Source organism: Quercus suber, unplaced genomic scaffold, assembly GCF_002906115.3.
Source record: "Quercus suber isolate HL8 unplaced genomic scaffold, Cork oak 2.0 scaffold_140, whole genome shotgun sequence".
Classification (NCBI taxonomy): Eukaryota; Viridiplantae; Streptophyta; class Magnoliopsida; order Fagales; family Fagaceae; genus Quercus; species Quercus suber.
Window position 1 is genome coordinate 821,390 of NW_027069601.1, and position 23,082 is coordinate 844,471.

Below are 23,082 nucleotides of genomic sequence, written 5' to 3' on the forward strand. Positions count from 1 at the left end.
CATAAAGTTCAAAACGATTGATAACTAATAAGCAAAGAAAAAGACCAAAATCTTCTTAAAAAAAAAAAAAGATTCTATGATTTTTTTTTATTCACATACCAAAGCTGGGCAAATTTTACTGAAAAAGAAATTTTTTTTTTTTTTATTTATTTATTTAGAAACAACAATAAATTTAATTGTAACTAATGTTCAAGTGGACATATTATGAGTAAATTTCTTATTCATTCCATAATATTTATAAAAATATCAACATCAATATATATATTTTTTTATTAGATCTGAATTTTGCTAAATTCATCATTAAATTACATTTTCTTCTTATATTCTTCATACTTGCAAAAATATTAGAAAAATCAAATATCATTAGCTATGTAATTGATCAAAATTTTTAATTTTCAAATTTGTGTATTCTAAAGTTATGCATAAAAAAATAAGTTTATAGTTCAAATAGTAAATAATATCAAATTAACATAATATTTAACATGTGTGTTAAAAACTTAAATAATATAAAATTTAATGATTAAAATTTTAAAATATGCAACTATATTAATTTTTTCAATGAATTTTATCTTATAAAAGAAACTTTTTCCTAAATGTGATAATGAAAAAGAACACTATGTTGGATCCTAACAAAGTTATTGAGCCCGGCCTAAACACAAAAAAAGTCATTATCAAAGAGTTATCGTCTACTCAACAACAATTGTTTAAGAAACTAACCTAAATATAAAAGGAATCAATCAAAAAATACCAATTTGGCTTCTCTCTAATTTCGTTGTTAGGGAGGACAAAGCAGCCTTTCGGAGATCTCAAGGGGCCTCCTTCAACTTCAACCCTTGATGTCCCCGAAGTTGTTGTCGTTGACCCCTCTTTTCCTTTTAACACATACTAGTTAAACATCGACTCCTCCAAACTCCAAACCCAACAAAACTCAGACAAAGAAAAGACACAGACACAGAGAGAGAGAGAGAGAGCGATGGCGACCCTTTATTCAAATCATTGCCGTTCATATTCGCCATTAACACCATCACAATCACCATCATCATCTTCTTATTCTTCGTACTGTTCTTCTTCATCACCGTCTTCAAAACTCGGTCATGTAGCGGTATCTTCTTCGGCTCCAAAGCGTTTTCTTGCAGCGAAGTTATCTGTACTATCCCAGAACCAAAATGTGGCCCGCATGCAAGACGGTTTGTTTCTTTCTTCATTTCAAGATTCTGAATGATTCCTTTTGTTCTTTTTTCAAAAATGGGTTGGTGTTTGTTCCCAAAACCATTGAATAAAAATTTTGAATTTTTTTTTTTCCTTTAATAATCTGGGATTTAGATGAAGTGGCTTCTAGTATGACTTTCAATCAGGTTAAACATGATTATAGATTGCATGGATGGTATTCATATCCTTAATTATGATAGTTTTCTGAGTAATGAAGAAGGGGAATTGTCAATTTTATTGTCTCCGTTTCTGTAATTTTTAAATATGATAAACATGTTTGTCTCACTTGAATGGCAACTGGGCGTGTAGGTGCGGTAGCCACTGCAGTAACCCCAATTGAAAATGATTACCCTTTCAAGAAATTGAAAGGTGGGTTGTTGTCAGTTCCATCTACGGATGAACGTAAAGATGCAGTCGGATTCGATATCAATGAAAATGAGTCTACAGTTAGTATTACTGTGGTTGGAGCCTCAGGGGACCTTGCCAAGAAGAAGATATTTCCTGCACTTTTTGCACTCTATTATGAGGGTTGTCTCCCTAAGGTTTTGCATTTTTTTCATAACTAAGAAGATTCGTTTATTGTTATTCTTTTATTAATGGATCAGCTTAAAATGAGTTTATTTTCAATACTTTTAAAGTACGAACTTATTTCTTTGCAGCACTTTACTGTGTTTGGTTATGCTCGGAGTAAGATGACCGATGCTGAACTTAGAACCATGGTTAGCAAGACCCTTACTTGCAGAATTGATAAGAGGTGAAAAAAAGAAAAAGAAAATCCTGTCGTTTGCTTGACTTGAAGCTTGGTGTACATATCTGTGGTTTCAACTGTGGAAGTTAGTTATATAGTATTGCATATTACACATTGTACATGCGTGTGTGTGTGCGTGTGTGCGTGCATGTGTTTTGGTCGATTATGGAATGCTTTTAGTTGTTCAGGTTGTGATGTATTCTTTCTGCTGGATTATCAGGGAGAACTGCGGTGAAAAGATGGAGCAATTTCTTGAAAGATGTTTCTACCATTCTGGTCAATATGATTCACTGGAAAACTTTGCAGAGCTAGACAAGAAGCTGAAGGAACATGAGGTACTTTGTGTGTTGGCTGCATGTGATAGAAACTTACATAGTAATTCTGATGTAAGGCATTTCAAAATAACTATTCCACATGGCATGTTGACATGGCTGAATAATGTACATGGGTATGATGTGGTGGTCGACTATTCCACATGGGTTGATGACATGTCTGAATAATTTACATGGCAAAGGACCTTCTTTTATAACACATCTAATTGTTTTACACTTATGCTAGCTATAGTTTGTTATGATTTTAAACATGTGATTAATTGTTTTACAAATGCTAGCTATGGTTTGTTTTGATTTTAAAACATTTGATTTTGATTCTACACATGTTCTAGACTTCTAGCTATAGTTTGTTAAGGGGTTGTTATTAGGGATGATGTCAACATGAGTTGAAACTAGTGTAAGATGAAGTTCCTCTGAAGTATATCAAGTATAAAGGATATGTAAGATGAAGTTGAAACTAGTGTGAGAGCAAGTAGAGGCATCACAAGTGAGTTTCCTATTGGTATAGGTTTGCATCAAGTGATGGATGACCTGAGTCTAAATTGTTCTAGAGGAAGTCCCTTGGTGTATGCTTTTGGTAGATGATATAGTTTTAGTGGATGAAATTAGACATGGAGTTAATGCTAGACTACAAATTTGGGGAGACAATTTAGAATCTAAAGTCTTTTGATTAAGTGGGACTAAAAACAAATTACATAGAATGCAAATTCAATAAAAGTAGAAACAAAGATTTAGGGGTTGTAAGACTTGGAGGTCAAGAATATCTGGGATTAATAATTCATAACAATGGAGAGATTGAAGAATATGTGAATCATAGGATAAGAGTAAAGTGGATGAAGTAGAGAAGTTTGAGAAGCACATCAAGAATATTGTGTGATTGTAAAATGCTTATTAAGTTAAGAGTAATGCTACAACCACAAACTATTTTATGAAATTTTTACAAACTATTGATAGTTAAGAGTAATGCTACAACCACAAACTATTTGACAACGCTTTTGTTTTTTTTTTTTTTGGATAAGTAAGAAAGATATATTCAAGAAGATACCTCATGAAAAAAACATTAGGCAGAAGAACTAAGAGTACAGAGAAGGAAACAAACATTAAAAAAAAAAAAAACAACAAAACAAACAACCAACAAAGAACTAAGAACAAAGGAGAGAATTAAGGAACAAAGGGAGAGAATCACTAGAGGTGAGTCCTCAAGCCCTAGACCAATCAAAAAGAGAGCCACTAAAAAAAGCGAGCAACTGGTCATTGGATTTGTCCATGTCCTCAAAAGTTCGCCAGTTTCGCTCCCTCCAAATACACCACATAAGGCACAATGGAACTAAATTCCAAATGCTTGAAGAGTGCTTTCCCAACCAATTCCACCAACCAAAAAGTGTATCTGCAACCAATCTTGGCAAAACCCAAGAAATCCCAAAAGATTTGAAAACCAAGCTCCTCAGCTGATAAGCTTTTTCACAGTGGAGTAGCAAATGATTCACCGTCTCCCCGTTACAATGACACATAATGCACCAGTCAACAAAATCAAAGCCTCTAATATCACTTTTTTACTTAGCAATAACCACTTACCACATCAGTTTGTAAAATAGTTTGTGGCTTTAGATTTTTCCTTAAGTTAAAGGAAATTTTTTATAAGATTGCTATAAGACTACATATTCTTTATGGTACCAAATGTTGCTCTACTAAGAAACAATATATTCATAAAATGATTGTAGCTTAAATGAAAATGGTAAGGTGGATAAGTGGAAATAGACAAGACTTGAAATAAGGAAATTCAATTAAAGATAGGATTGACCCCTATTGATGAAAATATGATGTAGAGTTGCTTGAGATGGTTTGGTCATTTTCAAAGAAGAGCCATTAACGTACGGGTAAGAAATAGTGAGTCGATTAAAGTTAAGGAAATGAAAAAAGGGGTAGAGGAAGAAAAAGTAAAATTAATATTAGTAAAAATGACATGTCAATTAAGGAAGTAAATGATTTCGAATAGAGTGGAATGGAAAAAATGAATACATGTGGCCCACCCTGACTAGTCTATTGAGAACCCATAGTCAACCCTAAAAGTTTTGGGACTAAGGCTTAGTTGTTGATGATTAGTTGTAATTCATTATGATTTCAACACATTAATTATTTTACATGAGCTAATTATAGCTTGTTAAGGTGTTGTTATTTTGAATTATGTCAACATAACCAACTCCTTGGTGTATAAAATTATAAATAGTCAAGATTGGCCATTGTCAACTCAACTTAGTCATTGCATGAAAATTCACTTTGAAATTAAAATTAGAGTTTCTCTCTCATTCTATCGCCACTTTTTCTTTCTACTCCATTTTATCTTTCTTTCATTGAATTTCCTAAATTTCTTTTACATCACATTTTACCAACAAGTGGTTCCTTATTTATGCTAGTTGGAAGTTAAAACAAAATCTGGCTTTCTGATTATGGCTTATCTTTCTTATCTTTTATCAATTGGAGTGTATCTTGTATGCTGAGATCATAACAATGTTTCTTGTATTTTATTTCTCTTTTGGCTCTTCCTTTTATACTTTCCATGTACCAGAGTTGCCCCTTTTTTGTGCTTTCTAATGAAATTTAGTTACATGTTTTCTATGTATATATATAGGGTTCAAGTTACACCTTTGAATTACATGTTTTCTATGTTCCTAACAAGCATGCCAAATTTGTCAACATATGTTATTTATTATTCAATTTATAAATTTATTTTTTGTACATAATTTTAAAGTACAAAAACTTGAATTTTAAATATATAATAGATGACATAGTTATTGAACTTTGATCGCTTTGAAATTTTGCAAGTATGGGAGATATAAGAAGAAAATGGAATCCATTTGTAAGATTCACATTAAAAAAAAAAAAAAAAAATCACAGTGGTTTAAGATCACTTAAAATTACACCAAGTGTAACTTATACCCAACTTATATATATATATATACATGCATTCAATCTTCCTAAATGTTTATGGGAGTTTTTAAGCTCTCATGTGCATAAAAACAATTCCTGTACTTAATATCCCGTTGTAATCAAAAGAAAACCAACATATTGTGCATGTTGGACTTGCTGAATTAATGTCTTTCTAGAGTTTCTGCCTTGCTGGTGCTTGCAAGTTGCAATGCAGCATTCTCTTTGTTCTTTGTATACCTTCTACAGATCAGATATAAGAGAAATCATCTCTTTTGCATGGTTGGGCTGGTGTTACCATTATTTGGTTGATTGTTAGAGATACATGTGATGACTATGAGTGTGATTGCTGGTGCACATTGGAATCAATTGCAATATAACTTTTGATGGAATTGGTGTCCAGGGGGATATGAAATGATTCATTTGTAGAATTTCACAAGTTGTTATTATGAAGTGGTGGTATTATTGTATCCCCAAATGTCCAATGTGCTTTGGTTCAAATGGCACTTCCTCTGACAAAAATGGGTGGAGGGTGAGATCATAGGTTCAAAACCCATTGGGTGATTGTGCAACTTATTTTTTATTATTTTATAATAAAAAATAAAAAATAAAAGCATATCCTGAATTGCACCTGTAACAGCTTTTGTTTTGTGTTCTTTGTTTAATGGTTAGGGACTCTGGTAATGGCACTCCAGTAAATATTTTCATTCGTTATTTTGGGGATTTTCTAGCAGTCTTGTTTCTTCTTCAAGGTCAAGATAGGATAAGGAGGCTTTCGTCTCCAAAAGAAACTAAATTAACTGCTCTTTCCACAACTTGAACATGTATTTATGTATTTATTTGACAATGATGCAGGGTGGGAAGGTTTCTAATCGCCTCTTCTATTTGTCAGTACCTCCAAATGTATTCATAGATGCTGTAAGATGTGCAAGCTTGTCAGCCTCAGCTGGTAATGGCTGGACTAGGGTCATTGTTGAGAAACCCTTTGGTCGGGATTCAGAATCCTCAGCTGCTTTGACAAAAGGTCTTAAACAGTATCTAGACGAGGATCAAATATTCAGGTCAAGTTTTTCTAACAAAAGTCAGTTCATAGTATGCACAGAATTTTGACTATAATCTGATTATATTGACAAATTTCTTTTACAGGATAGACCACTATCTGGGAAAGGAGCTTGTAGAAAACCTATCTGTTCTCCGGTTCTCTAACCTAATATTTGAGCCATTATGGTCAAGACAGTATATAAGGAATGTACAGTTTATATTCTCTGAAGATTTTGGAACTGAAGGACGTGGAGGGTATTTTTATTTCTATTTGACATTTGTATTTAATTTCATGTGAGAACATATGATTCATTTTAGTTTTCACTGCATTGAATGTAGGTACTTCGACAATTATGGAATAATAAGAGACATTATGCAGAACCATCTGCTTCAGATACTAGCCCTATTTGCCATGGAAACTCCAGTTAGTTTGGATGCAGAAGATATCAGAAATGAAAAGGTCCCTCCACCCCCGCCCCCCCAAAAAAAAAAAAAAAAAAAAAAAAAAACCTGAAATCTGGCTATTTCTAAGATGTTTTTCCATGTCATTTTTTACTAAGAAAGAAATTGTTTTCCGGTTGCTAGGTCAAAGTTTTACGTTCAATGAGGCCATTAGAACTAGAAAACATGGTCATAGGGCAATACAAGAGCCACACAAAAGGAGGTGTAACTTATCCAGCCTACACTGACGACAAGACTGTACCCAAGGACAGCTTAACTCCAACATTTGCAGCAGCTGCCCTCTTCATCGATAATGCAAGATGGGATGGGGTGCCTTTTCTAATGAAGGCTGGGAAAGCATTACATAATAAGAAGTATGCAGAATTAAGGAAGATCTTCCTAAGTAATATTTTATGTCTTGAGGTGCATCATTTTATTTAAATTTGTTCCTTTTTTTTCTCCACAGGGCTGAGATAAGAGTGCAGTTTAGGCACGTGCCTGGCAATTTATATAACCGAAACATTGGGACAGATCTTGATCGAGCTACAAATGAACTTGTTATCCGAGTGCAGCCTGACGAAGCTATTTATTTGAAGATCAATAACAAGGTCCCTGGTTTGGGGATGAAATTGGACCGAAGTAACCTGAATCTTCATTATGCAGCAAGGTAAAACATATTTTTATATTATTTTATTCATGTCAAACTCAAAACTACCGTATTTTAGTGTATACCTAGATGTTAGGTATCACTTTAGTCTTTGTTAATAATGAACTATTAAGTAATAATTTCATCATCTGACTTTTGCATTATTTTTGTTGATTTAACAAAACTTGAAAAGTCAGCTGATTTCAGTGTTTGACTGTGGTGGTACTTCATGAGTGATCTTTCATATTTAAATCGAATGCCTTTGCATGTTGTTTCTAGATATTCAAAGGAAATTCCAGATGCTTATGAGAGGCTTCTGCTGGATGCTATCGAAGGGGAAAGAAGGTTGTTTATCCGGAGTGATGAATTGGATGCTGCTTGGTCACTCTTCACACCTGTGTTAAAAGAGCTTGAAGAGAAGAGGATTATCCCAGAGTATTATCCTTATGGGAGTCGGGGTCCTGTTGGAGCCCACTATCTCGCAGCAAGATACAAAGTCCGATGGGGTGATGTTAGTATAGAATAATGACTGGGAATGGTTGTCGTTATTAGTCATATTAGGGAGCATAAAGCTTCTTGGTGAATGCTTTGTTTACGAGACTAGGAAAGTGAAGTTACTGGCAAGCAAATATAATCATGCTCTCCTTTTTCATGTTTGCTTTTCTTCCAAAACACAGTTAGGAGTTTAGGATTTCATCAACATGGGAATTGCCATGAATGTATTTTCCACATTAAATGTCATGTCGTATAAAGTTATAGGCACTCATTGAAGTTACTTTATCAATAACAAGAAGAGAGAATATTTTAGTGTGGATCAAACTATTCAGTGGGCGCAAACATTGTTTGTGTTTATGGAAATGTATACTTTCTTAGCTACACATCATGAAGCTCAATAGCTCACAAAGACATTATTAAAAAATTGGAAGTTTTAATAACAATGAAAATACTATTTTAACTCATAAATTAAATATTATTATCAACAACATATTAGAGTATATATGGCAAGGTATAATTATAGCATCGATCCAAATTACTAAGAAAAGAGGGATATATATATATATATATATTTATTTATTTATATTTATATCCAAAAATTTAATATCGAAACTCTAGTAGTAGATTGTATAATCAGAGCCACCACTGCATAATAACAGTTGTCATTTACTTTTACCTTTACCTTTATTTATTTTCCTTAAATTGATTGTTGGATCTAATATTAGTGATTTATTTCGTTTGACACATTGTGACATTGAGATATTTTTTTAGTTTAAAATTGTTATTTGTGATACAGTTACTTTTATATTTTAAAAATTTATTTGTTTGATTTTTTATAATTCATATTAATTGAATCAATACTAATTTTTGTATTTTTTCTCTTTCATAAAATCTGATAAATGGACAGGTCTAACCCATTTATTAAATATTTCATGTTAGGGTTGACTCATATGATCGAATACTCATAAGTTAATACAATAATAACTTGACATTCGAACACAAATTGCCACTCACATGGCTTGTACTTCAGCTAGCATTAGCACCTATTGGTAATTCCAACGAAGATAGAGGGTTCAAATCTTCTCTCTCTCTCTCTCTCTCTCTCTCTCTCTCTCAAATTGTCAAAAAAAATAAAAATTTTGACACATCATATTTCATTTAAATAATATAATAAATAGTTCCATTAGGCATTTACAACCACAATAAATACCTATTAATAATTACCATAATTAAAATTTTAATAATTTCATATAAAAACACGTTCATAATAAATATATTTTAATAACTATCATAATTATCAAACTTCATACTTACTATTTCATGGAAAATTATTAAGTACTCCTAGAGTACTATAAATGTGTAGTCTCTCTTCTCACATAAATGGTGAGTTCCACTATGAATTTAATTAGTGGGACACCATTTATATGAAATGAGGGAATATGTATTTATGGTACTGAGGGAATACACAATTGTGGGGCCCGTGGGCTTAATAACCACAGCCCATCGCATAGTAGGCCCAAGGCCAACGCCGAGGAGGACTAACCAGCCAAGGCTAAGTCAGACAAAGCCTCTTTTGTAACCCACGCCGAGAACCTGTTCGTCCTCGGCATTCTAAGGATAACTTTTGGGAGGGGACAAGCCCAGAGCCAGCTGTCACATTCGCACTTAATGCATTCACCTAACCCCTCTGGCCGCATTAATGGGGATATAACCCCTTGGCAGGGCAACGTTGATCAGAGTGAACCACTTGAGTACTGATAAGGCCTCTGATGGGACGGGCGGCTAGAAGAAAGACAAATGGATGATCAACAGATGGAATAAGGAGATAGGCAGATGAAAACTATATAAGAAAAGCAAGTAAAGTAAAAGGGGGGAGGGGGAAAAAGAAAGAAGAAAAGGGTCTCCTCGGCCACGGGCCGAGGAGCATCCCCCCATTTGTAAAGAAACTCTTAGTATTTTTTATAAAAGAAAATTCATGCATGGTGATCGACAGCCAGCGCCTAAACCTTTAACCCACTCTCTATAAATTTATTATTTGGGCTTGTTGGGCTGAAAACCCATCCAAACTCAGGATCAATCCAAATTGAGTCCCTACAATTGGCACCGTCTATGGGAAGGATTAGGGTGCTGGCCGGCGCACCAGGCGAGTGTTTTAAGTATTCGTTTTACAATAGGAAAAAAAAAAAAAAAAAAAAAAAAAGAAGAAAAAAATGGAAGATTTGACAGTGAAAAGAGAAATCTTGATATTATTATTTCATAAATAGAAAGAGTACATATTACAATCAGAGGCTCAGGCAGGTGTGTTTTACATACAAATTTACAAACTAATCCTACCAGCTATTTCTACAATCAGAGGCCCAGGTGGAGCCGCCCTAAGAGAAAACTAACTGGTGGGAAGTGTCAAGCCGTCCCTTTATTGGTATAAAGAGAATGGGAGAGCTTGACAAAAGGCGGAGAAGGGGAAGGGCAATCATGTTTCCAGGCCACCAACAACTCCCTTCTCGGCCAGGCGGAGCTGGAACAAAGAGAGGAGCAGATGCAGGGGCTCCGGGATACCTTCCCCCATGATGTTCCCTCGATTTTCTCCGATCCTCATGAGTGTTGGCCGTTGGAGACGGCAACACTCGAGCGCCGCCCATGAGGTGAATTCGCACATCTTCCTCGTCGGGGGTGTGCTCCGAGGAAAGACGTTAGGTTCTCTAACAACGCCCCTCTGGGACACCTCGAAGGGCGCCATCGGGGTTACGCCTAGACTCTGTCGCACCGAAAGCCCAGTGGGGGCTGCGGCCATACCGGCTTTTCCTAGTTCCAGTCACAATTCCGGCGGGGTTGTTGAAAGAGCTTGGGAAGTTGGGAGAATGTGTTCTGTTTTTCTGTTGGTGTTGAAAGGTCCATGGGTTGTGGAGAAACTATCTCGCCACCTTTTATAGGGGTGCGGGTTGGTGAGAATTAATTCGTGCAGAGTTCGAAAAGAGAATTATCAGCTGGGCTAATAATGAAGCTACCAATTTCCAAGGAGGCCATAGACAGTTGGACTCGTGTTAATTTACGAGGACATTAATGAAGGCGCGTTTCGCGCATCGAAGCATCAAACGCGGAACACGAACGGACAAAGGGCGCTTCATAAATGAAAAAGATGGGGCCTTGAGCTGGAGGCGAGATCAACGCCACGTGCAAAGATCATAATTTGACCCAAGGAAGAATCATCTCCAGTAAAGCGGTCCGAGGACAAACCTCTACTTGCAGAAAAATATAAGTGGTAGATAGAGCCAAGGTATTGCATGGTCCTCGGACCCAAGCCTATGGTAAAACTATACACACCATTATACCTGGGTACTAGACAGAACCAAGGTCTTGCATGGTCCTCGGACCCAAACCTATGGGGAAACTAGATACTTACAGAAAAATAGAAGTGGTAGACAGAGCCAAGGTATTGCATGGTTCTCGGACCCAAGCCTATAGTAAAATTATACACACCATTATACCTGGGTACTAGACAGAACCAAGGTTTGCATGGTCCTCGGACCCAAACCTATGGGGAAACTAGATACTTACAGAAAAATAGAAGTGGTAGACAGAGCCAAGGTATTGCATGGTCCTCGGACCCAAGCCTATGGTAAAACTATACACACCATTATACCTGGGTACTAGACAGAACCAAGGTCTTGCATAGTCCTCGGACCCAAACCTATGGGGAAACTAGATACTTGCAGAGAAATAGAACCAAGGTATTGCATGATCCTCAGACCCAAACCTATGGAAACTAGATACTTATAGAAAAATGGAAGTACTAGACATAACCAAGGTATTGCATGGTCCTCGGACCCAAACCTATGAAAAACTAGATACTTATAGATAAATCGAAGTACTAGACATAACCAAGGTATTGCATGGTCCTCGGACCCAAACCTATGGAAAACTAGATACTTATAGATAAATGGAAGTACTAGACACCTCGGACTCGAACCCATGGAGAAAATAACTANGCCTAAGCCTCTCTCGCCTAACCTGAAAAAGGCCTGGATAGCCTGCCAATAAAAACAAGTAACTCCGTAAAGAGAAAGAAAGGTACTAAGCGAAAAACTTTGAATAAAGTGAATAGGTGCCAAAGGACCCACCATTCCTAGATACTTTAAGGTCGAGGACAACCTCTACCCCAGTCATATTTCTTAGCTCGGCCATGTCAGTGGGAAGAAGAAGAGATTTCTCTAGGGCCTCGACTACAAGAGCCCCTCGGTTCCTTGATATTCCCGCATCGACGCGTTATCCATCAGGGCTGATTATGGAGCATGGCAGCGGGCAGCCAGGCTTGAACCTCGGACTGCTGGCTAGCCTTCTTACTCTTCCGTTGATCACCGAGCTTCAGTTGCTTCGGAGGCCTGCGAAACCTACCCTCCTCGGGCGGGAGTGGGATTTGCTCCCATCCATTGGCTCCTTACCCTTGGAAAGTCTCTTCCTTTTCGGGTCGTGAGACTCGGTCTGAGGGTCTGATACTGTGGGGGCAGAGGACGACCTGGTTTGCACAGTTAAAATCGGGGGCGGAGGTGCTGGGGGCTGGGGCTGCGACTCCTCTGGTACACTCTTCTTGGAACCGCCTTCGAGCAAGTCAAGAAGATTGGTTTGGGGCTGTCTTTTTAAACCCATCTCAGTCGGAGTACCAACTCTTAGGGACTGGAGATCGGCTTCAGACAAATGAGGGTCTCCTAGATCACCAGAGGGATCCTCGGACTGCTCAGCTAGGTTGAAAGCGCTATATTCGTCCTCAGAAGAACTCAGTTCAACCACCTCCCTTGCCTTCTTAGATAGTCCTTCGTCGGCCACCGTTACTTGCTGGGATGAGGAGGGACCTGCTAGCGGAATGCCTTCAGGTATATAAGACCCTCAGTAAATGCAAAACCGTCTTCCACCACGGTGATCTGCGTAAGCCGAGGGTCACGAGCTCTAATTACGTGCTTCGGGACTGTGAATGATTTCTGAGCTGGGTCGCATCTGAGGATGTGATGAGCAGCTCTGACCTGGTTATCGGTTTCGTTCAGGAAAAGGTCCGACCTAAGAACAGTTTCCAAGTCCGCTTTGTTAACAAGGTGGAAATGACGTGCAAAGGCGTGCGGATCTGCGAAAAGAAGAATGAAACTCCTATGGTTACTCAACCAAATCGAATATGCAGTCATAAAACTTGAAAATACTGAAACCTAGATTGTCTTTTACTTCGGATGCCCTACCTGGCTCCCCCTCTACTGTTGGGCAGTGAAAACCGTTGTGCCACTCCCCCGACACTATGAGGAAGTCTTGGGTCAACCCCTTATTGGAATCAGGAAGACACTGGATGAGATAAACCCTATCGTCCCTTGTCTTCATATAGTACGTCTTACCCCTCAGGTGGTGAAGGTTGTAGCACCAGTTCACATCGTGGTGAGTCAGTCTCAGCCCCATTTTCTCATTCAGGGTATCTACACACCCTAATATCCTAAATACATTCACGGCACACTGAGTAGGAGCCAGGCAAAAATGCCTAAGGTAATTGAGGGTCACTGGCCTCATAGGGATTCTCATCCCTCCCTCTACGAAAGCAACTATCGGGATCACGACTTCACCCTCTCTCCTCTTAAGGTACCACTCCCCTTCTTCACAGTACTTCAAACTCACATTATTAGGTATTCCATAGTCGACAATGAATTTGTTCATCATCTCATCGAACTCGACCAACTTCTTAAACTTACCCATTCCCCAAAGACAACTAAAAGTTCTAAAAGAAGAAAAGAAGGAGTAAAATCAAGGAAATTTGGGGCCGCTAGAAAAAGAAGACTTACAGAAGTATGACGATACTCTTCAGATAGTGTACAAGTCGAACCAGATTCAAATCATACGCATCAATAATTGTAAGCGCGAAAATGATGAAACCAGACGGTTCAAACAGGTACTTATACTCCCCCTTAGGTTCCCCAAATGTAACCGCTTGCTCATAAAAGTAAAAGATCATGCCGTTGAAAGTGGGAAACGTGGTGCCGCCAAAATTTAATGCGGGCATCTATTAAGTCTTGAAACGCTAAAAACGCGCATCGGGCAGTCAAAAAGCCGCCAGCATCAACACAAACCGAAGTGGGGCGGCTCGTCTAGAGGGCCCGCAGGTATCAAAACCCTCCTCCCCGTCCGAGGGAACGTGCAGCAGGGTTTTGAGGGGCTATTGTGGGGCCCGTGGGCTTATAACCACAGCCCATCGCATAGTAGGCCCAAGGCCAACGCCGAGGAGGACTGACCAGCCAAGGCTAAGTCAGACAAAGCCTCTTTTGTAACCCACGCCGAGAACCTGTTCGTCCTCGGCATTCTAAGGATAACTTTTGGGATGGGACAAGCCCAGAGCCAGCTGTCACATTCGCACTTAATGCATTCACCTAACCCCTCTGGCCGCATTAATGGGGATATAACCCCTTGGCAGGGCAACGTTGATCAGAGTGAACCACTTGAGTACTGATAAGGCCTCTGATGGGACGGACGGCCAGAAGAAAGGCAAATGGATGATCAACAGATGGAATAAGGAGATAGGCAGATGAAAACTATATAAGAAAAGTAAGTAAAGTAAAAGGGGGGAGAGGGAAAAAGAAAGAAGAAAAGGGTCTCCTCGGCCACGGGCCGAGGAGCATCCCCCCATTTGTAAAGAAACTCTTAGTATTTTTTATAAAAGAAAGTTCATGCATGGTGATCGACGGCCAGCGCCTAAACCTTTAACCCACTCTCTATAAATTTATTGTTTGGGCTTGTTGGGCTGAAAACCCATCCAAACTCAGGGTCAATCCAAACTGAGTCCCTACAACAATAATTTCCCCTATTTCATATACAAAAACAATCATAATTAATGTGTATTAATAACTATTAGAATTATCAAATACATATTTATATACAAAATAAAAGAGAGAGAATGTTGATAACTAGTTATATTTATTAGTTCTATAATTATCATAATTAAATATTTCTATCATAATTATCACAATTAATTATTTCTATCATAATATTTATTAGTTGCATATTTATATCAAATACATAATTATCATAATTAAATATTTATTAGTTCCATATAAAAGCACAATTATAATAAATATTTCTTAATAACTATCATAATTATCAAACTTCATATTTAATATTTCACATACCAAAAAAGAAAATCTTATTTAATGTCTACTAGTTACTATCATAATTATTAAATTTATATATATTCAAAAACTAAAAGAGGGAGAATTTAAAAAAAAAATTAGATAAAAAATCATATTTTATTAAATGTTCTTGTATATTGCATGCGTTGCTAACTAGTTGTAATTATTAAAAAAAAAAAAAAATCCAATTGAATAGCATTCTCACTCACAAGGTTGACGAGCTCAATGCTCATCTTCTCAAAAGAAAAAAGAAAAAATAAAAGGTTGATGTGATCAAATTTCCATCCAAAATTATCATTTTGTTTTCTTTGACTTTTTTGGCCTGTAATTTACAAAATTAATGCATTATAAATACAATGAGCAGGCACCTTTGGAAATCTTTCATATTTCTATAAAAAGACAAGTTCAACAGAATTTTTTATCAATTGACTGAATAAGTCTTTGGAGGTCACTATAGTTATTGACAAAACTAAATCCAATTGAATTGTGTACTCACAAGGTATCTTGTGCTCAAATTTCCTTCCAAATATATCAAATTTCTTTCTTTGTCATTTTTGGCCTGTAATTCATAGCATTACCACATTATAAATATAGCTAGTGGAGACCATATCAAAGTCATTCATATTTCTTCAAAAAGAAGTGAACTTTCTGATTTCAATGGATGGTAGAGTACATATGCAGTGGACTAAGGTGCTATTTCTTATGGGCTTGATGTTCATGGCGATCGGGCCCAATGCAGCTCAGAGAGAATTTGTCATTTCAAAGGATCCATGTGATCAGAGTGTTTGTGAGAATGCTTGCAAGGCAATTCTTAAAGGACAATTTACGAGTGCTGATTGCTACAAGGGAAAGTTCTGTGAGTGTCATGGTGGATAGTAGTTAAGAGAAGAGATAAAATCTAAATAATGATATGCGACTGTTTTCTCTAATAATAGAATCTCTCTTCTCTCTCTCTCTCTCTCTCTCTCTCTCTCTCCCTCCTTAAATATACTTTCTTTCAACTTAATTAATTAGAGCATTTTCTTTAACAAGAAAATCAAGAAAAACTGAATTTGGGGGAAAAAAAAAGTTCATTAAAGGCATATGCCAGGGTTAGTTGCTTTGATTCAATATGGAATTAGCCAACTGGTAAATCCCAAATTGTTTAGAGCAAAATATCAGGTTTAACGAAAAAAATCTGATAATCCAATAAGAAAATGTTGAAACACCACATAGATATTTAAAGAACTTGAGTTGAATATAGTTAAATATCATAAAAATATGAAAACTCCATATGCTGAAGATTCTCTTGTTGAAATATTTTACCGAAATTTGGCTTCAATCAAATGATATTAGATTTGCACAACTCATATCTCATTTAAAATCTCTAGCAACAAGTTTGGGTTTGAAGGATCACTTGCATGAAATCTTCATGAGTTGTGCCCATACTCACGAAAACAGGAGAATCTTAAAACATATGGATAGTCACATTCTTGCACCTATATCTCTAAAAACCGAAAAATCTTGGGTGCATTTGATTTTAAGTTAGTTTATTGCTTATTTTACGTACTATTTGTGAGTTCCATAATACTTTTTGTCTGAACTTTATTCTAAATAATTTAAGTTTCAACTTTTTAAAAATAGCAAGGATATAGCTTTTTGTCTCGCATTATGCAAATAAATTACCAAAAAATAATCATTAAGGTTATGTATTTGTATGAGATAGAAATTAAAAAATTTCCTTTGTACCCAAACAATAAGGGAGCCCTAAGTTCACTATGACAATTATTAAGTACCTAGTCCGACGCTTGTCATACGACAATAGGGGTAAGTAGATTTCAATCTAATCTAGGGACTGAATATTGACTTGCAGTGAAAGTGATACAGATACATATATTTTTCTAAGTGATACAGATATATATATATATATATTTCCAAGGCACCAAAAGCATGAAGTTTTTTTTTTTTTTTTGGCAGATTGACCAAAAGCATGAACTTTGGATTAAGATTGCGTTTGGGATTAGAGTTTAAAGTCAACTTATTCAATTATTTAGCTTATTTTTGCTACTATTTATGGGTTCAACTGTACTTCTCGATACTATTTATAAGTCTCACTGTACTATTTTAGCTAGTTTTTACCTTTATCTGCAGTACTTTCAGCGAAACGTTTTCAATTTCAGCTAAATAAATTGTTCTCAAACAAACCTAAGTAATCAAGTGATAATAGGATACTCTAACACTAATTTTAAGGAGATGCAAATGACAAAGTTACAGGTTCTCATTTTTTTTTTTCCCCCCGATTTTTTTCATAGGATTTTTTCTAATGCCTTTTAATATTTGAAGATAAAAGCTTGCGATCTAAAACTCACATCCCTGAAGGCCTTAGAACGATTAAAATTTTTGTTAATAAATAGGGAAACCTAGTCAAAAGAAATGAGACATTTTTTGTCTATCATTACTCTTTTCTTTTTTCTTTTTTTTTTTTCTTTTCTTGGGATAGGATCAATCTATTGAAATTCCGTCAGAATAACACTCAACACTCAAAGAACCCCATACCCATGAAATTGCTAGAGTAAACTACTTGTTTCTCACCCAAAACATCTTCTGTCTAACAAGAAATCATCAAAAAAAAAGCATTGCACTTTGTTCATAAAAAAGAAAAGAAAAAAAAAAAAGTGATAGTTTAATTTTTGTAGTCTAGGACTTAATCTTGATATCATGCATTATAAAATATTAAAATGTTCATTCATATAGGAACATGTTATTTTGCTTTAGATTAGGGATTCACATGAGATTAATTCATGTGCATGGAATGCTAACCTAGATTATGATGAACTATGATATCATTCCATGGGTCGAATTTCATGGCATACTTGATTAGATTTTAGTATCAGTGGATTTCAGGGATTTTTAGATGCTTTTATTGAAGATGTGAACATCTTTATTTCATAATTAAAAAAAAGAAAAAAAAAAACCTCTAAATTTCACATAAAATTTTATTTTTACTTAACAGTTGAAATTCAAACATCTAGTCATTAGTTTGCATCACATTAAATAAGAAGAAAATAGTCCGAATTGGGTAAGGATAGGGTGTAAAACCCATGTTTTACAATATATAATAAAAGATCGTCACATCAACTTTTTACTTAAAACTCAATACATCCTATTACACCTAATAACATCTTAATAAACTCCCAATTGAGTTGAATTTTCAAATAGGTATTAAAATCGATTGGGTGTGGTTGTGCCTATTTTTTAATATGTGATATGATAAAGTGACATGTTGGGATTGGAGAGTACAAAACTTGAATTTTACATCACATTCTTATAAAATTTAATCTCACAAGAAAAACCCCAACGATAAGTATTTGAAGCAAATAATATCAACACTCAATATCTGGACAAATTCCCAGGATGTTTGTGTTTATGGAAATGAATTCTTTCTTACCTACACATCATGGAGCTCAGTAACTCACAAAGAAATTATTGAAAATTTGAAAGCTCTATTGAAAAAAAAAAAACAAAAACAAACAAACAAAAACATTTGATCAACTTGAAAATTGAATATTATTACCAACAATATATTATTATATATGGCAAGTTATAATTATAGCGTCAACTTAAATTACAAAGAAATTTTCTCCAAAAACATTTTATATTAAAAAGTAAAGAGGGAAAATAATTAAAAAAATCAATTTTAATATTTTGATGAATATAAAAAACGTAATAGTTATGTCAAGCACAACTTCTTCTTCTTTTTCTTGCGTGGGTTACAATGAAGTCTTTTAGGTCTATGGACTATGGTATACAATCAAGGGTGATTTTATTCTATCCATGCCTCCATGGTTTTAAAACCTTTGAAGTTTACATACATCTCCCTTAAATTCTAAATCATTTTAATGATGTTTTTGAGAAGGTAATTTACAAGAAATTATTCACTCCTCCTAGAGGACCATCTCAACAATGCCTAGTAGTCCTAGTAATCATTTGATCTCCCATCTAATAAAATTTCGGCATGTGTTATATTTTATTGATTTATATTCTAGTCACCACGTAGCCGTAAAAATAAAATTTAAAAATAAATTTAAATAATAATAACAACAACAACAACTAGCCTCATCATACACGCTTCGCGTGTGCAATAAGACATTTTTTTTTTTTTTTGTAATTTTTTAAAAAAAAATTATAGGAACTTGGGGTAGGTTTTGATTTTTATTTTTGTTTATAAATTATTATAGGAACATAGGTGCAGTTTTGGTTGTGTACATGGAGTAGTAGGAAGTTTTATATAACATGGGTAGCATTTTTTTTTTTAATCAATTTACAATTTTAACCTCCATTTTATGTTTTAGGAATAAGGATAAGTTAATTAACTTTGGGGTATTATTTAAATAAAAAAGGATAATAACTACCTTTTTGAATCCTCTTAACATAGAGATAATAAAAATAATAATCCTTGCCCTTCACTTTCACTCTCATTGCCAGTCGCTTCACCACCCCCCATCATCCTCAACACTAGTGCATAGTAATGAAGATTACTTCAAATTGGTCCTATAATCTTAGGCTGTGAAATATCAAATTAGAGCAAGAAGGTTACGCTAAAATAATAACTGTCAAATTTGAAGACTTTGCCTTTATAAGAAAAAAGGTTTCTAAATTGGTATGATACATTGAATGGAAAAGATGGTATTTTATTGATTTATTTATTATTTTTAAGTAATTTAATTTTAGATTTACCGATGTTATGAACTTTTATTTTGTGCACAGTGGTGAAAAAAATGGTCGCCGTCTCTGCAAAAGAAGAATTGAATTGAAAGAGTTTTGTTTAGGAGGGTAAATAGTCATCTACTTACATTTCAAGACTAATAAGAACTGCAATCCAAAGGTAAATTGCAAATCAATAACTTAGGTTATATGACCAATTTGATGTAACATCCATCATTACTGGCATCGGTATTAGGGATGGTGGTGGTGGTGGAGCGACTGACAATGACAATTAAGGAGAAGGGCAAGGGTGATTTTTTTTTTTTTTTTTTCCTTCCTTGCAAGGGTTTGCTGCATACAAGGTTGTAGAAATCCTGCATACAAGGTTGCAGAAATCCTGCATACTGGTATATGTGTGAAAAAATTTGGAATGGCACCTATCAAGGGTCATGTGCAACGTACACATGACCAATTTAATGAGAAACTTTTGTTAACAAATGTCTTCTCTCTCTTAGTCTCTCTCTTCATCCTCCTTGCTCATCAAAAACCCAGCCCCTTAACCCATGAGGGGCTGGGTTACTGAGGAGCGAGGAGGAAGAGGAGGAGGAAAAGAAAGAAGGGTGTGTTGATGATAGGTTTTGAAGAGAAAGAGATTTATATTTATATTTGGTTTTTGTTGTTGGTGAGAGAGAGCGAGAAATGTTTGTTAAAATTTTTTTTCATTAAATTGGTCTATGTGCATCGCACTTGATCCCGACATGAGCCACTTTAGTTGTTTTACATATATACTAGTATGCAGGGTTTGCCACTACTATGTATGAAGCAAATCATTGCCCTTTTTTTAACTAAGTTGGTGACTAGGATATGATTCAATAATATATAAAACATGGCAAAATTTTGTTAGATGGAAGGACCACTAGGCATTGTGATCCTCCGAGAGGAGTGAATAATTTCTTGTAACTTACATGGTCAATTCAAATAAAAATTAGTCAATGTAAGAATCACATTAGGTAACTAATGGTCAAATGGGCATTCAATACTATTAAAAAAATAAACAAGAGCTCAACAAAATCAATTAAAGGAGTGCATCCATTTTTTTAGGATCATCTATAATGTATGATATATGTAAATTCGAAGATGTTTTGATTTCAGTTGACTTCATGATATTTTGCCACATAAATTTTTAAGGCCTCATATACTACCAGTCAATGTTCTAAACACACACACACACACACACACAAAATAAATGAGTTTAAATTCTATTTTTATATATAAACCCTCTATTAGGATCTTAACATGTTATGAGTCTTGTATTTCAACTAGCACATACTATTAATTCTAACGAAGATATCCAAAGTTCAAATCTCACCTCATCCTCAATTGTCAAATTGTCCCAAAAAAAAAAAAAAAAAAAAATTCTTGACACATCATATTTGCATTAAATAATAGAACAAATAGTTCCATTAGGCATTTACAACCACAACCACAATAAATGCTTGTTAATAATTACCAAAATTAATAATTTAAAAGTTTCATATAAAAACCCAATCATAATAAATATCTTTTAATAACTATCATAATTATCAAACTTCATATTTAATATTTCATAAAAATAATCATAATTTATGTGTACTAATAACTATCAGAATTATCAAATACATATTTATTTATAAAACAAAAGAAAGAGAAAATCATTTTTTAGATAAAATCATTTTTCCCCCTAAAAAAAAAAGATAAAATCAATTTTTAATAAATTTTTCTAACTAGTTATAATTATTAACAAAACTAAATCCAATTGAATTGTGTGGGGGCATTTTTTACTTCAAGGCCAAGGGCTAGACCTATTGGAGCCTTAGGCGATTTTTGCTTGTCCCACATTGGAAAGATTGCCTTCCTCTTTGCACCTTATAAGGGATGAGCCAATGGTTGAAGAGCACCACTAGTTTGGTTAACCAAAAATTGCCAATGTGGGACAAGTAAAAATTGCCTAAGGCTCCAATAACCAAACTAGTGGTACTCTTCAACAAGTGGCTCATCCCTTATAAGGTGCAAAGAGGAAGGCAATCTTTCCAATGTGGGACAAGCAAAAATTACCAAAGGCTCCAATAGGTCTAACCCTTGGCCTTGAAGCAAAAAATGCCCCCACAATAAACCAAACTAGTGGAACTCTTCAACCATTGGCTCATCCCTTATAAGGTGCAAAGAGGAAGGTAATCTTTCCAATGTGGGACAAGCAAAACTAGCCCTTGAAGCAAAAAATGCCCCCACAAATTGCATACCTACTCATAAGGTTAATGTGCCCAGATTTCCTTCCAAATATATCATTTTTTTTCTTTGTCATTTTTTGCTTGTAATTTATAGAATTAAGGCATTATATATGTAGTGAGTAGAGGCCTTTTGGAAGTAATTCGTATTTCTCTAAAAAGAAAAGAACTTTAGGTTGACCTTATGATATTTTTCCATGTAAATTTTGAGTACTATAATATTATACATCAATGTTTATGTATATATATATATATATGTAAAATAGTTTGTACTTATAGCATTACTTATAATATTTCACATACAAATAAAATTGTATTTAATGTCTATTAATAACTAATTCATACTTATATACAAAATAAAAGAGGGAGAAAATATTTTTTTTAGAAAAAATCATTTTATTTTCTCTGATACTTTTTTGGCCTGTAATTTACAGAATTAATGCATTATAAATACAAGGAGCAGAGACATTTCTCTAAAAATATAAGTTCAACATACTTTATCAAATGAGTGAATTAGTCTTTGGAGGTCATTATAGTTATTGATTTTTTTTTTTTTTTGGGGGAGATATATTGAATTCTGCTCTAATGTAATATAAGTGTATATATGTGAAGTTTCCTCTTAGAGACTTGACTCTAGTCGTTGCCCCCCACACCCCACAAGTATTTATACTTGTAAAATGACCATTGTGCCAAGGGTGTGAGGTATTGACAAAACTAAATCCAATTAAATTGTGTACTCACAAGGTATCTTGTGCTTAGATTCCCTTCTAAATATATCATTTTTATTTCTTTGTCATTTTTGGCATGTAATTCATACTATTAACACATTATAAATATAGCTAGTGGAGACCATTTGAAAGTCATTCATATTTCTTAAAAAAGATGTGAACTTTCTAATTTCAATGGAAGGTAGAGTACATATGGACTGGACTAATGTGCTATTTCTTATGTGCTTGATGTTTGTTAGTGCATAGCTTAGACTAGATTAGCCCATTGGGCTTGGCCCAGTATACTGTACTTGTAATTTACTCATAGTACTTGTACTGCACACATACCTAGCCTATAAAGGATCTCTATTGTACATTATTATTTACACATAATATACAGACTATTCAGTCTTTCTCTCTCACTTTATATTCTTAACATGGTA

General features: G+C 34.9%; 1 protein-coding gene across 1 annotated transcript; it reads left to right on the forward strand.

Annotated features, from left to right (window-relative positions):
• Nucleotides 1-750: 750 nt before the first annotated feature.
• Nucleotides 751-8,161, forward strand: LOC112040272 (glucose-6-phosphate 1-dehydrogenase, chloroplastic). Its single transcript, XM_024073164.2, has 10 exons — nucleotides 751-1,187; nucleotides 1,519-1,751; nucleotides 1,869-1,963; nucleotides 2,178-2,292; nucleotides 6,070-6,275; nucleotides 6,361-6,510; nucleotides 6,595-6,715; nucleotides 6,841-7,070; nucleotides 7,163-7,363; nucleotides 7,622-8,161. The coding sequence occupies exons 1-10, from the start codon at nucleotides 974-976 to the stop codon at nucleotides 7,866-7,868; spliced, it is 1,812 nt and encodes a 603-aa protein (XP_023928932.1). The 5' UTR covers nucleotides 751-973; the 3' UTR covers nucleotides 7,869-8,161.
• The last annotated feature ends 14,921 nt before the right edge of the window (nucleotides 8,162-23,082 follow it).